This window comes from Canis lupus, chromosome 7 (genome assembly GCF_048164855.1).
Source record: "Canis lupus baileyi chromosome 7, mCanLup2.hap1, whole genome shotgun sequence".
In the NCBI taxonomy this organism is placed as follows: Eukaryota; Metazoa; Chordata; class Mammalia; order Carnivora; family Canidae; genus Canis; species Canis lupus.
Genome location: NC_132844.1, coordinates 69621716 through 69634005, shown reverse-complemented (window position 1 = coordinate 69634005; position 12290 = coordinate 69621716). Strand labels below are relative to the sequence as shown.

The following is a 12290-nucleotide window of genomic DNA, read 5'->3' as shown; positions in this document are numbered from 1 at the left end:
TTAATGTTCAATTAGCCCATGGGCTTGACATATTAAATCTGCTTGAACATTACTCTTGCCATTTACAAAGTTAGCTAATTAAGTTCTCTTACATATTTAAACTACATTTACAAATTTAATATATTTGATTTTTTCAAGCACTTCAAATTCCTCATATGGCCAATTTATACATCAAACAAGAAAATATTCAAGCATGTAAATGACTCTCATAAACCTAATATTTCAAGCTTTTAAGTGTGGCAAATCAAGTTATCTTAAAGATTTCAATACTGTTTACAAACATAATCAAATTATCTTATACCTTTCAGCTTCAAATTACAAGTCTAAATTACACAATTCAATTTGAAATCACAAGACTAATCTGTCAGATTCTCTAATATGCCAACTTCTCTTAAATATTATACACATTAAAAACACGTATACAGACTATCTCAATTTTCAAAAATTTTTTCCTTAAGGGGGCTCCTGGGTGGCTCAATCTATTGGGCGTCTGACTCTTGGTTTCCACTCAGGGTCTTGAGATCAACCCACCCTTTGGGCTCTGTGCTGACCTGGGAGTCTACTTAAAATTCTCTCTCACCTCCCTCTGTTCCTCCTTGAAACTCCAACTCTCTATCTCTCTCTTAAAAAAAAAATCTTTTTGCTAACCTTACACAAATGAAGTAACATTATGGACTTCTTTTTATATAGTCGTTTCTATTTTCCTTCCCAATATGGCAGAATAAAAATGTTTTCTGCTCATATTTTTCTTGCCACAATTCTACAATCATCTTATTGATTTGTCCCTACAACTAAAGAAAAGTCTGATAATTATCCTTCTATTTTTCTTAAAGGTTTATTTATTTTATATGAAAGAGAGAGTGAACATGAGTAGAAGGAGAGAGAATCTCATGCAAACTCTGTGCTGAGCACATAACCTGACTCAGGGCTCAATCTCACAACCCTGAGATCATGAGCCGAACCACAAGTCAGATTAACCGACTGCACCACCCAGACGTCCTTGATAATTATCCTTCTGAGTGTAAACCCAGATTTAAATGAAACTAATCAATGTATTAATTTATATTATTTATCTATGCAAAATAATAAAAATAACACTTATGATAGAGTGAATGATGCAACTGACCATTATCTTATACCATCCTGTTCTTTCTTTAGTATATGCAAATATATATATATATATATATATATATATATATATATATATATATTTGCTTCATCTATAAAATGGGCATAGTAATTTCTGTCTTAGTGAGAGTACAGCCAAACAAGACATCTGACATAAGTACAATAACTCAGCACATGTTCATTTACTTCTTTCTCCTTTTCTGTCACTACAATCTTTCCCCAAAACTCAGATTAAATTGGAGAAATTCCAGAGTCTCTCCTTCTTTTAAGTGTAAGGGGCAGAGGGCATATCTAGGAGGCAGTTTTGTGAAACACAGAAAAACTGGCTTTCTTCAGAGAGGCACCCCCTTCCTCACCCTCATCCCTCCACTGCCCACAGTAGGATTTTGAGATGATTCACTGTGTAAAAAAATAGAAATAGGGGTGCCTGTCTGGCTCAGTTGCTGGAGCCTATGACCCTTAATCTCAGGGTTATGGGTTCAAACTCCAAGTTGGGCATAGAGATTACTTAAACAATGTGCATATTTGTATCTTGTATTTTAAGGATATGTTAAGGATTCTAAGGTCATGTGAAGACAATCTGTTCCATTACAATATATATTATACTATATACTATATATCACTATACACCCAGGTGGTTTGCCCCATACCCTTACCAGGATAGCACTTGGCTTTGAGCCTGCACACAACTCTTCTCTCACACAGCCCAGTAGCAGTATTATTCAGGTTTTGGAAACCTCATTCTTTTCCAGCAGCCATGGGAACCCACATCTCTAAGCTCAACCCAGAACATGCCTTGCACTCTGATTCACAACATCCACAATTCAGAGATGCTGAACATGTCAAATCCTCCCGCCTTTCCCTGGTATGGTCCACCTGAGAATTTAGCAAGAAAATGTTCCCATTCTGGAGGAAGCCTACCCATCTGCCAGAAATGAATTGGAGAAATTGTTCTCAGAAGGCCAGAGGTCAAGTGAGAAAGGGGTCAGATCAAAACATGACAAGGTTGGTGAGCATAGCTTCCATGCAGCCAATCACCACATTAGTCTGAACTTTGCAAAAGGAGTTTTTCTTGTGATGCAATAGAGCAGGCAGCTTTGAAGAACTGCCTTTGTGCTGTGTTCTTAGCCAAAGCTGGGAAAAGCTGAGGCATTAAGCGCCAGGGATGATTCCAAGATTGCAAAGCAAGAGTTGAGGTAAGTGGAGATGAGAAATATTCTGATTTGCCTATTGATTTCAACAATGGATGTTCCCTCAAATGTTACTCTCCAGGGCACCTGGGTGGCTCAGTCCGTTGGGTGTCTCTCTTCGGCTTGGGTCATGATCCCAGGGTCCTGGGATCGAGTCCCACATTGGGCTCCCAGCTCAGTGGAGTCTGCTTCTCCCTCTCCCTCTTCTCCCCCCCCCACCCAATTGTTCTCTCTCACTCTCTCAAATAAATAAGCAAAAAATCTTTTAAAAAATAAAAAATAAAAAAATAAAAAACAATCTTTTAAAAAACAAAAAACAAAACAAAAATCAAAAATCAAAAAACAATCAAAAAATAAAAAAACCCACAAATGTTATTCTCTAGATGTCACACATGCCTTCACATCCTCATAGGCATCCATTTGGTTACCAAATCCCATACTTCAGGTGGAGAAAGATTTTATTTGAAAGAGAGAGACAGCAGGGGTCTCTCTGCCTTTCTCTGTGCCTCTCAACTTCTCACACCTCGTTTCTGGCAGTCCCGGAATGCGCTGAGATTTCAGTTTTGGAAACTTCATCCAGGCAGAACAAAGGGCAGAGTGGAGGGGTTCGGGGTAGACTCAGGCCAAACATTTTGGGGCTCCCACACCTTCAGGATGGAGTTCCAACTCTTTCCTTACAGGGGCAGAGGAAGCCACAGCCCCTGCTATGGCTTTAGTCCCTTCAGCTCTTAAGTGACTTTTCTCAGAAAAGTTCATTTCTTCTCACATTAGTTCATCACCTGATCTTGGTCTGATGAAGCTGCTTATCTACTGGATCATTCACACAATTTGCTGTGGATCTGCTACCGGTCATATATGCTCAGTAGGCCAGATCACTGCTTTTTGTTTCCTTATTATCTGAGGGCAGAACCCCCACCCCGGCATTTTTAATATGCCAGGGGTCTGGTGTTTACCTTTTTAACATGTCTAGCAATTGGTGAACATGCCCCAGAAGCTGGGTTTGCTAGTTTCCTGGTTCCTTTGGACGCTTCCAGCAATCTTTGGTAACTCCATTCCATCTCTTCCTCTTTTCCTCACTGTCTGTCTCTCTTTGACACACACACACACACACACACACACACACACCGGATTAGACTGAATTAAATCCATATTTTACAAGTGTCTTTGATCAGGGGCCTTTACATCTGAGGTATGTACAACTGGAGTAGGATATGGTGATGGCTTCTTTTAATTAGTGAATGAATTAATTTTATTTTAATGCTACTCAATTGGGTCATAAAAACTTACTTTCAATTCACTGAGTGGTTTGGGCAAAGGAAGAATTTTCTTGTTTGGATGGACACAAAAGGAGGAGGTAAAACAGCAGCCACGTGAAGGTAAACTGTGGGGGTGGGGTGGGGAGGCAGGAAGACAAGGGAGGCTCTGGGTACAAGGCAAGGCAGGCTTTATACCCACACTGCACAGCTGAGCAGATGACACCTGGACACGCCTCTCTCCTGGGGCTGTACTGTCCCCGTGCAGTGACCCCACAGACAGGAATCTAGACCTCTTTGATGGAAAGAAGCTACAATTTCAGAAGAACCAGAATTTTGAGACTTTAACTTCCTTAAAACCCGCAGAATCCATCTGCTCCCCTGCACCCGCAGGACCTCTGCCTTTCTCTGTGCCTCCCAACTTCTCACGTCTCGCTTCCGGCAGCCCCGGAATGCGCTGAGATTTCGGTTTTGGAAACTTCATCCAGGCAGGGCAAAGGGCGGAGTGGTGGGGGTCGGGGTAGACTCAGGCCAAACATTTTGGGGCTCCCCACGCCTTCAGGAGGAAGTTCCAACTCTTCCCTTACAGGGACAGAGAAAGCCACAGCCCCTGCCGCTGCCCGCCCGCCTTCCTTCCAGCGCTAGAAACGCCCTCAAGCGGTTCTCAAAACCCCGCGGGGCCGGCGGGGCAGGTGCACCCGAGGCCCCGCCCACCAGAGGGCACGCTGGCGTGCTTGGGGCGGCAGCGGCCATCTTGGATCCTGGCAGCCCGCCCACCTTCGCGGTCTCCGCCTTCCTGGGGCGGTGGCGCCGCGGCTGCGAGCGGGTGCACGGAGAGGCGAGTCGCCCCCCGGCCTCTCTTGAGGCTTGGCGGTCTTGTGCTGGAGACCGACGGCCTCGTCCCCACCTGGCCGGCCTCTACGTAAAACTTCGAGCCAGTATCGAGGGGGCAAGTGCCGGCTCCTGCCCCTTCTACCTGGTGACTCTGGGCAGGTACCTCAGTTTCCTTTATCTGTAAAGTTGGAGTTTAAGCCTCAGCCTCACCTCCCAACCCCTCAGGTCACTGATTCTAATACTTACTGATTGGGCGTGTATGATAAATTCTCAGCACAAGGCCTGGCATGGAGTGTGTTCCCTGTAGGTCGTCTAGGAGCTTTTCCTGCAGATTGCAGGGTGCCTTGTAGCCACCACTGTTGGGGGGGGATCTCCACGAGGGCAGTGTGTAGTGGACTTTGGTAAGACCCGAGTCCAAAGGGAGAGGGGACTGCAAGATGCCCTCAAGCAGTGAAGGTGAAGCCCCTAAGCCCTTTAGGACTTGCATGTGACCATTTTGGAAGGGTGTCAGAAACACAGACCGGGATGCCCAGGACTGGAAAGACTTAGTAGGAACATTTGAACGCCCCCGTGCTTGTTATTTTTATCACCCCTCGTTGCCTTCCCATAGGGACTGGGATGCAGCACAAAATTCCTGGAACGAAAAGCCCTGTGTGTGTGTGTGTATTTATGTGTGCTAGTTGTGGGGGACATGGGGAATAGGGGACTGAGACACTGTGTCCCAGGGAGAGCCAGGTGTGAGGGAGAAGGGTCTATTGGGCCAGGATGGATAGTGGCCCCGGGGAGAGGCATTCAAATCAGGCCTGGCGGAGGCCTCTAGGAGTCCCCAGACATGCAACTGCCCTACCAGGTCCACAGACAGAGCCCAGCACCCTAATTTCCTAAGGGGTGGGAAACTTGCCTGGGACACAAGAGATGAGGGAGGTGCCTGGGGAGGGACCAAGGCCTTGTAGGGAGCTAGGGCCTGGGAGAATCATACCCAGCCTTCTACAGGTTTGTGGAGGCCTAATAATGAGCTCTAATTCAGTAATAACCCGGGTGAATGCCAGGCATGCCTGGGTTCTCCTAGTCCAGCCTGGTGGAGTGAGGGGTAGCAGGGGATACAGAAATTAGCATATGGAATCAGGGGATTACAGTTTATTTTCAGACACACTCAGAGGGTGGGGGCTGGTCAGCGGGCTCCATCTGCATCCGCTCCCTGCATTTGGCTTAATCATGAACTTCTCTCTCCTTTCCCCCAGACCTGTAGGCTGTGCAAGATAGACAAGGTATTTCCACCCCCACTCACAGAAGGGGCTTAGGCAGGTGAGGAGTGTGAAAAGTGGGGGGTTGGGGGGTCGAGTTCAAGTATTCAGTTTTTCCATCCACACCCCCAGATTACACTGTGCCCAGGCCACAAGGGAGGATCCCAACCCTGGGGTTCCTAGGGACATTAACAGCCCTTTTCTCACTCAGAAACCTCCAGATGAGCTCCTTACCCTCTTTCCCTGACAATAGCAAACCAGTTCTAAACTCTACAGTCTGGGCAAGAAGGGGACCTCAGCACTCCACTTATCCAAGACCCCTCCTTCCTTGTTTGAAGTGATAGGGCCAGGGTGGGCTTCACTTGTAGTGAATAGGTCGGGTTTAAATGGTAATAGGTGAGAGGAAGGAAGAACACTGAGGATCTCAGGAGGCAGACTTAGGGGGTGCTGATGAAGTTGTGACAGCTCTGGTCTGCACCCCCATGCCATCCTCATCCCACCCAGACCCAGAATCCCTGAGAGTCTGCTGCAAAGGCAGTATGAGGTGGGGGCAGTGGGAGAGCAGGGGGGAGAGCTTAGGAAGCGCCAGGACTGGGCTCCAGGCCCAGTAGTCATGCTCTGGCCTTCTAGAACAGCTGAGTCCTACGGAATATAGAGTGGCCTACTAACCCCCCACACCTCAGACATCCTGGCTTAGACAGAGTGGTGGGTATGGTGGGGAGGGTCCTTCCAAGGGCATTATAAAAAAGCTATAACTGTTAAAAATTTGGGGGAAAGTGACTCTCAGCCTCTTGCTTCCCCAAGTTGTCAGTCTCCCCAGTACCCAAAGATAGGGTGGAGAGAGCCCCAGAGAGCTGAGGAAGAAGGATACAGCCTGTCTCTGACAGGATGGGGCCCAGAGAGGGGGCCCATTAGCACCATGCAATGTTGGGGCACCCCTGGCAGCCTGACTGACCCTGGGCAGGGACCCTCTCAAACTGGAGTGCACACTTGCTAAAGCTTCTGTAATCTTGAGGAGGGCCCCTGCTGGGGAGGGGGTGAGGGAGAAGGCTTGGCTGAAGTCCAGGCAGAGGTGTCAGCTAGGACCCAAAGGGCCCCTCTGGGAGTCATGATTTGAAGAATCTTCGTACCACAAACTGGCCCAACAGAACCACAGACAGCACTATCAGCACGTTCAGGATGGGGCCGTTTCCCAAGTTCAGGGCTGCCACCTGCCAGGAGAGACAGAGTGGTCACAGTGGGGCTGACAGAAAATATAGGCACTCCAGGGCTGGGGCAGAGCTGGGAGAGAGAGGTGTCCCAGTAGCAGGGAGGAGGTTGCCAGTGCTTGGGCACCTACCCAGCCACCCCTCTGCGCGATCCACCGGGCAATGCAATGATGCAGCATGAAGTCGGCCACGAAGCGGGTCACCTGGCCCAGGAAGCCGGTCAGGCCGCGTTGGTAGACATGCAGGGCCAGGCGGTAGCCAAAGCCCAGGAGAGCCACCACTCGGCCCCAGTTGATGCCGCTCTCAAATAGGCTGCAGACAGAATGGTGATACTGTCAGTGGAGACCCCCGGAGGGCCCGTGGCCTGCTCTTCCTCTCCCACCATCTGGTACCCACCCGCCCTGCTCCCAGCTGGAAAGCAAAATGGCTTAGCTGTAATCAGGGTGGCAGAGGCTGCCCCAGCCTGGCCTGAGTTTGGGAAGAGCCTGCATCTCTGTGAAAGGAGAAAAACTCAGAGGGCAGAGGTGCAGGGCGTTGCTGCTGGATTGTGGCCCTAGTGCCGTGGGGAGCATAGAGGGGCAGAGAGCAGGGAGGGCAGAGCAAGCAGACGGAGGCAGCGGGGAGATTACCTGTGGGTGTTGCTGCTGGCCTGGCAGCCCGAGAGACAGCAGAGAGAGAAGGACAAAGAGGAAGTTAGGATAGGTCCTGGAATCCGAGAGGGGCAGGTGTGGCTTCGAAGGACGGGGCAGGATGTTCCAGCTCTGAGCACTAACCCTAAATCTATTGCCTACCCCTACCTTCACCGCAGCGTCAGTCACCTTGAGGCTGACTCCTAACCCAGATCTCACAATAGATGACACCAGTAAGTACAGCCACTGTTCTAAGCCTACTCCCTCTATTTTATAGACACGGTGTCTGAGGGCCAGAGGGTTTCACAAAGCCCATAAGTGGCAAAGCCGAGATTTGACCCAGGCATGTGGTCAACTACAGCAGACTGCCTCTCAGACACCAGATGGTAGTAAAGGGGAAGTCATTTCCAGGACACAAGCAGCCTGTCTTTGGTAGGGAATATGATTCCAAACTGGAAGGATAGCTGTGTCTCGGCGAGGCTGGGAAGCTCTGGGGACATCCTGATCCTGGGCACCTCTTGAGTCCTGATCTATCCCGTCAAGTCCTCGGTGCCTCAGCTCACAGAAGCTGTGAGCTTATACACTGAAGATGACGAGTCTGGGCCCAGAGAGAGAGAGAGACAGGGGCCCAACACCATGCGTGAGCTAACAGCAGGTACGGGAATGGCACAGGTGTCTCTTGACACTGACAGAGAAGCGTGTCTCTTCCAACCCATGGGCAGGACACCGTGTGAAGGCGACAGCACAGTAGAGAGGCCAGGGCTGGGGCTACCTCGAGGCAATCTTGGTGAAGTACTCATAGGCATTCTCTGCTGTCGGCTGTAGGTGCTGCAGCATGGCCTGGAACTCCGAGTCATAGCGCTGGTTGATGTCGTCCCCAATGATAGCGAGCTGCCGACCCACCTGCCCCATGGTGCTGGAGGAATGGGAGCCAGGTAGGTGAGCACAGGGCAGGCAAGGCTGGGGCCTGGGCTCACGGAGAAGGGGTTCCACCTAAGATGCCTCCGGCCTCGTGGACCCCTCCTTGGAGATTCCTAACCGTGTTCTCAGGCCCAGCCTGGGGTCACGGGGCACACATGCTGCCATGAAGGGCGCAAGGTCCCACATGGAGGTGGAAGCCCAAATGAAAAAGGCAATGATGGCAGAAGGACAGGAACCCCCGGACCCCCACCCAAGGCCTCCCCAGCTCCCCGACCTGCAGGGCATTGACCCCATACGAGCCTCCATCTCCCCGAAGATGTCCCAGAGGGCCCGGGGGGCTGTTGCTCACCTGCTAGGTTCTAGGGGCAAGGTGACCATTTCTGGGTCAGCTGGCACAGCCGCCCCCTCAGCCTCCTGCTCCTGCCGATGGCGGTAAAAAACATAGCTGCGGAAAACCTCCTCGGTGTCCCGGGCTACCTGCTCCTCTAAGGATCAAAGCCAGGAGTCAGGGAGGAAGGGCTGGACCAGGCAGCCCCGTGCTCTGTGGATGGGTCACCCTTCCTGAAGGCCCCAGCCGGCCTCTCCTGTGTCTTCCACGGAGGACAGTGCTAGCTGCTCCAGCCCTTCGTTAACAGCTAGCGATTTCTGTTTGGGATGAGCCTCCCAACAGCCTTGCAAAGTAGGTGAGCACCAGTGTACAGATGGGGAAGATGAGGCCTGCGGTGTTACATACCTGCACGAGGTCACACAGAGCGAGCCACGGAGTAACCAGGGCCTAACCCAGGCATGTGGGATTTTTAGTGTGAGCTTAGTGTGCAATGGTACCTGGCCCTATGGCTCAGAGAGTATGGAAGGCGAAATTTGAAATTGTAGCTTTTGGGCCCAGAAAAGTCACGCAGGGACATAGTGACCGAGCGGAGCCCTGAGCCCGACACCCAGAGAGCAGTCTGTAGTGGTCTGGGGATGGCAGGCTTCCCTGATGGTCCCCTTGGAAGAGGGAAGAAGGGCAGCCATCGTACTTCCTCCCCAAAGTCATAACACTAACAATTGCTTTCGCCAGTTAGCACGCCTGACAGGGTGATAAGCCTAGGAACTTCCTTCTTTCTCTTACTGTAGGAATAGGAGTGCCACACCCCACTCTTCTCACCTCTCCTCACCCCTCCCTGCTCCTTTTTCCTTAGGATGGTGCTGTGTCCCACCTCACACTCACTCTGGGGGCTCTCCTAGCCCCTGCCCCCCCACGCCCCACCCTGCCCCCAGGCCCAGACTCTTCCCCACTCCCAGGGATTAACCTGGACTGTACTCCAGCTTCTGAGGCCACCCACACCCACCTGCACTGGGTGGGGAGATGCTTTTCTCCTTTATCCCAGGTGAGTGAATAGAGGGCAGGAGAGCCTGCCTATAAGTCCTGCCTGGCCCTGTCCACCTCTGCTCTCACCATCCTCTCCGACAGCCCTGGTGGTTATGGGATGGGTGAGGGGCAGAGAGACCCTTACCAGAAGTAGAAGACGGGGCAGCCTCTCCACACTCCCGCCTGGGAGGCCCTGGGCCTTGCCCGGATGCCATTTCTCAGGTCCCAGTGGAGGACTGGGTCAGCCTGTGGGGATGGGTGAGAAAAAGCAGAGATGGAGACGGGCTGGGGCTGTTGCAAGACATTCCCACAGCCCCACAGCCACAGAGAGAGGAGGAGGGGCCCCCACTCCTAGAAGACCCCATGGCCCTAGCTGTAGCCGCCTCTCATTTCACCACCTTGGGTCCCTGTGGAGTCTGCTGGCAGAATCAGAACTTCCTGAGCATTTCACTAGCAGTCCTTCAAGAGAGGGAGAAAGGCAGGGCAGTCAGGACTCACATCTAGGGACCCGGAGCCTGCAGCCAGGACCCTGGGGAGGGGTGAGAGCAGCAGTGCCCTTGTAGCTCTCAAGTCATAATTCACCTCACTCCTGGGCAAATGAGGGGAGTTTTAGAGGCCGAAGGTTCTTTCTGTTGCTCCTGGGGCCTCTTGCACCCTACCTAGCACATGCTTACCACAGGATTGCCACCTTCTAGCCAATGACCCATGAAGGCTGTGCTTGAAGGGCCCACTTCCCCTTGGCCAGCCAGAGCATGCCTGATTTCCAACTCAGGCCTGTTAGCCATGAACATTTCCTGAGCACCTTCGCCTTACTTACTTCTCCCACTCCTCCAGGGGTGCCAGACACTGAAAATGTACATCCACTCAGCAAGGTAAGCATCAGCAGACCCATTCTACAGGGGGTGAAGTGAGGGACCAAGAAGTTAGGGAGGGGCCCAAGGGAGTCAGGTCGGTAATGGGAACCTCCAGGAGCTCATACCTTCAATTCTAACTTAAGATTGATTTTCCAGTTTGTGGGCCTCAGGGGGTACCCTTTCAAGGCGAGGAGACCTGTGTACAGCCCACCGGTGCTCTCCCCATTCCTGCCTGCAGTGAGCTAAGGAAGCCTTCTCTGCGGCTGCCCCCCGCCCCCCCCACAGGTCACCTACCACATACCTGCTCCTGCTCTCCTGTCCCCAGCCCCGTTTTCCTCTTTGCTCAGTGCTGGCCACAGCCCTGATCTGCTCTGTGAACCCTCGGCCAAGGGAGTGTTTCCTGGACGTGAGCTGTTTCACTTTCAATTTGCACCCCTTCATAGCCAACTCCCCCCCCCCCCCCCAGGCTGCCTCTGTCAGCCTTTTGGGGAAGTGCTCCTCCTCCCACCCCTGGGGAAGGTGTAGTCCAACCCTGGGCCAAGCACTGCCACCTCCTCCTCCCCTCCTGGAGGACCTGAGAGCACCCTCCCCGCCTACCTCCTGCCTCTCAGGCCTGGGGCCATTTTTGAAAGTGCCCCAAGGCAGGGGTTCTCAGGAAGGGGTGTGGAGGGCTCTCCGCCCCAGCATTTACTGGGGGCAGGGGTAGGGAGAAGGTAGGGCCTCCCCTCCTCCAGCCCTGGGAGCCAGTGCAGATTGCTTGGCACACCCCCACCCCTGCTGCTCCTTCCGGAACAGGATGCCCTTCCCTCTCCCCTGTCCCCAAACAAAAGTGGCACCCCGAGGACACCCCGGCAGGAGGATGCTGACTGCACAACCAACTCCAACTGCCCCTAGCCCAGGGTCTCACTGCTGGGAAGTAGGAGGGGTGTCAGAGCAGCCCCCAGGGCCAGAGGCCTGTGCCATCCTGCCCTCATCCAAAGGCCTGACTTCCTGGTAAGGGGAGTCCAGTGCTCTCCACTTGCTAGGCCTAGATGTTCCCTAGGGGGAGATGCCTGCTTGGGAGGCTCCTGGGGCAGAAAGAAGCATCATGTGAGTTCTCTCCCTGCCCTTGACCTTGGCTCTGACCTCTGATTCCCAACTCCACCTCCAGCCCCCACTGCAAAAGGACCCGGTTCTTTGGTGCCCAGAGCCAGGGCAGGTTCGGGGGTGGGCAGGTGGGGGGGCAAACTGTCTGAGGGGCAGCCAGAGGGAGCCCTGCCTGGATCGGCCCCAGCAGGGGTTGGCTGCCCAGGCAAGCCTCCAGACCTACCCTCCCCCCCACCCCCCCCATCCCCGCCCCAACCTGGCTGCCTGCAGACTCCTGGGTCTGGGGCTGCTGAACGCTGCGAGGATGGGCAAGACCCTCCTACCTTACCTGCCCGACTCTAGCCCAGGCCTGGGATGGCTCACAGGGCCGAGGCCAAAGATCCTGAGAGGCCAGCAGCTGTTCCCCGGGGGCTGGGTGCCCAGGCCCAGCTTCCAGGAACAGGCGTCAGGAGAGTCCTGGAGTCTGGACGCAGCCTCAGCCTGTCACGGCGTGGCCCTAGTGCTGCGGTGATCCTAGAGGTGCCGGCTGCTCCGGCTCCGATCAGCTCCCCCTAGAGGAAGCTGCTGTGTGGCCGCCGGATGCGGATGCTGA

General features: G+C 52.7%; 1 protein-coding gene across 5 annotated transcripts; it reads right to left on the bottom strand.

Annotated features, from left to right (window-relative positions):
* Positions 1-5527: 5527 nt before the first annotated feature.
* Positions 5528-12271, bottom strand: BAK1 (BCL2 antagonist/killer 1). Of its 5 annotated transcripts, XM_072833429.1 has the most exons (8): positions 12027-12270; positions 10157-10217; positions 9904-10004; positions 8757-8892; positions 8259-8402; positions 6989-7169; positions 6780-6860; positions 5528-5655 (listed from the first exon to the last, which is right to left on the bottom strand). In XM_072833429.1, the coding sequence occupies exons 3-8, from the start codon at positions 9971-9973 to the stop codon at positions 5536-5538; spliced, it is 732 nt and encodes a 243-aa protein (XP_072689530.1). In that variant the 5' UTR covers positions 9974-10004; positions 10157-10217; positions 12027-12270; the 3' UTR covers positions 5528-5535. The 5 variants fall into 5 exon arrangements, with proteins under 5 accessions (XP_072689530.1, XP_072689532.1, XP_072689527.1 ...); XM_072833431.1 differs by lacking the exon at positions 10157-10217 and having other exon boundaries at positions 8757-8827; positions 12027-12271; XM_072833426.1 differs by lacking the exon at positions 10157-10217 and having other exon boundaries at positions 12027-12268.
* Positions 12272-12290: the final 19 nt, after the last annotated feature.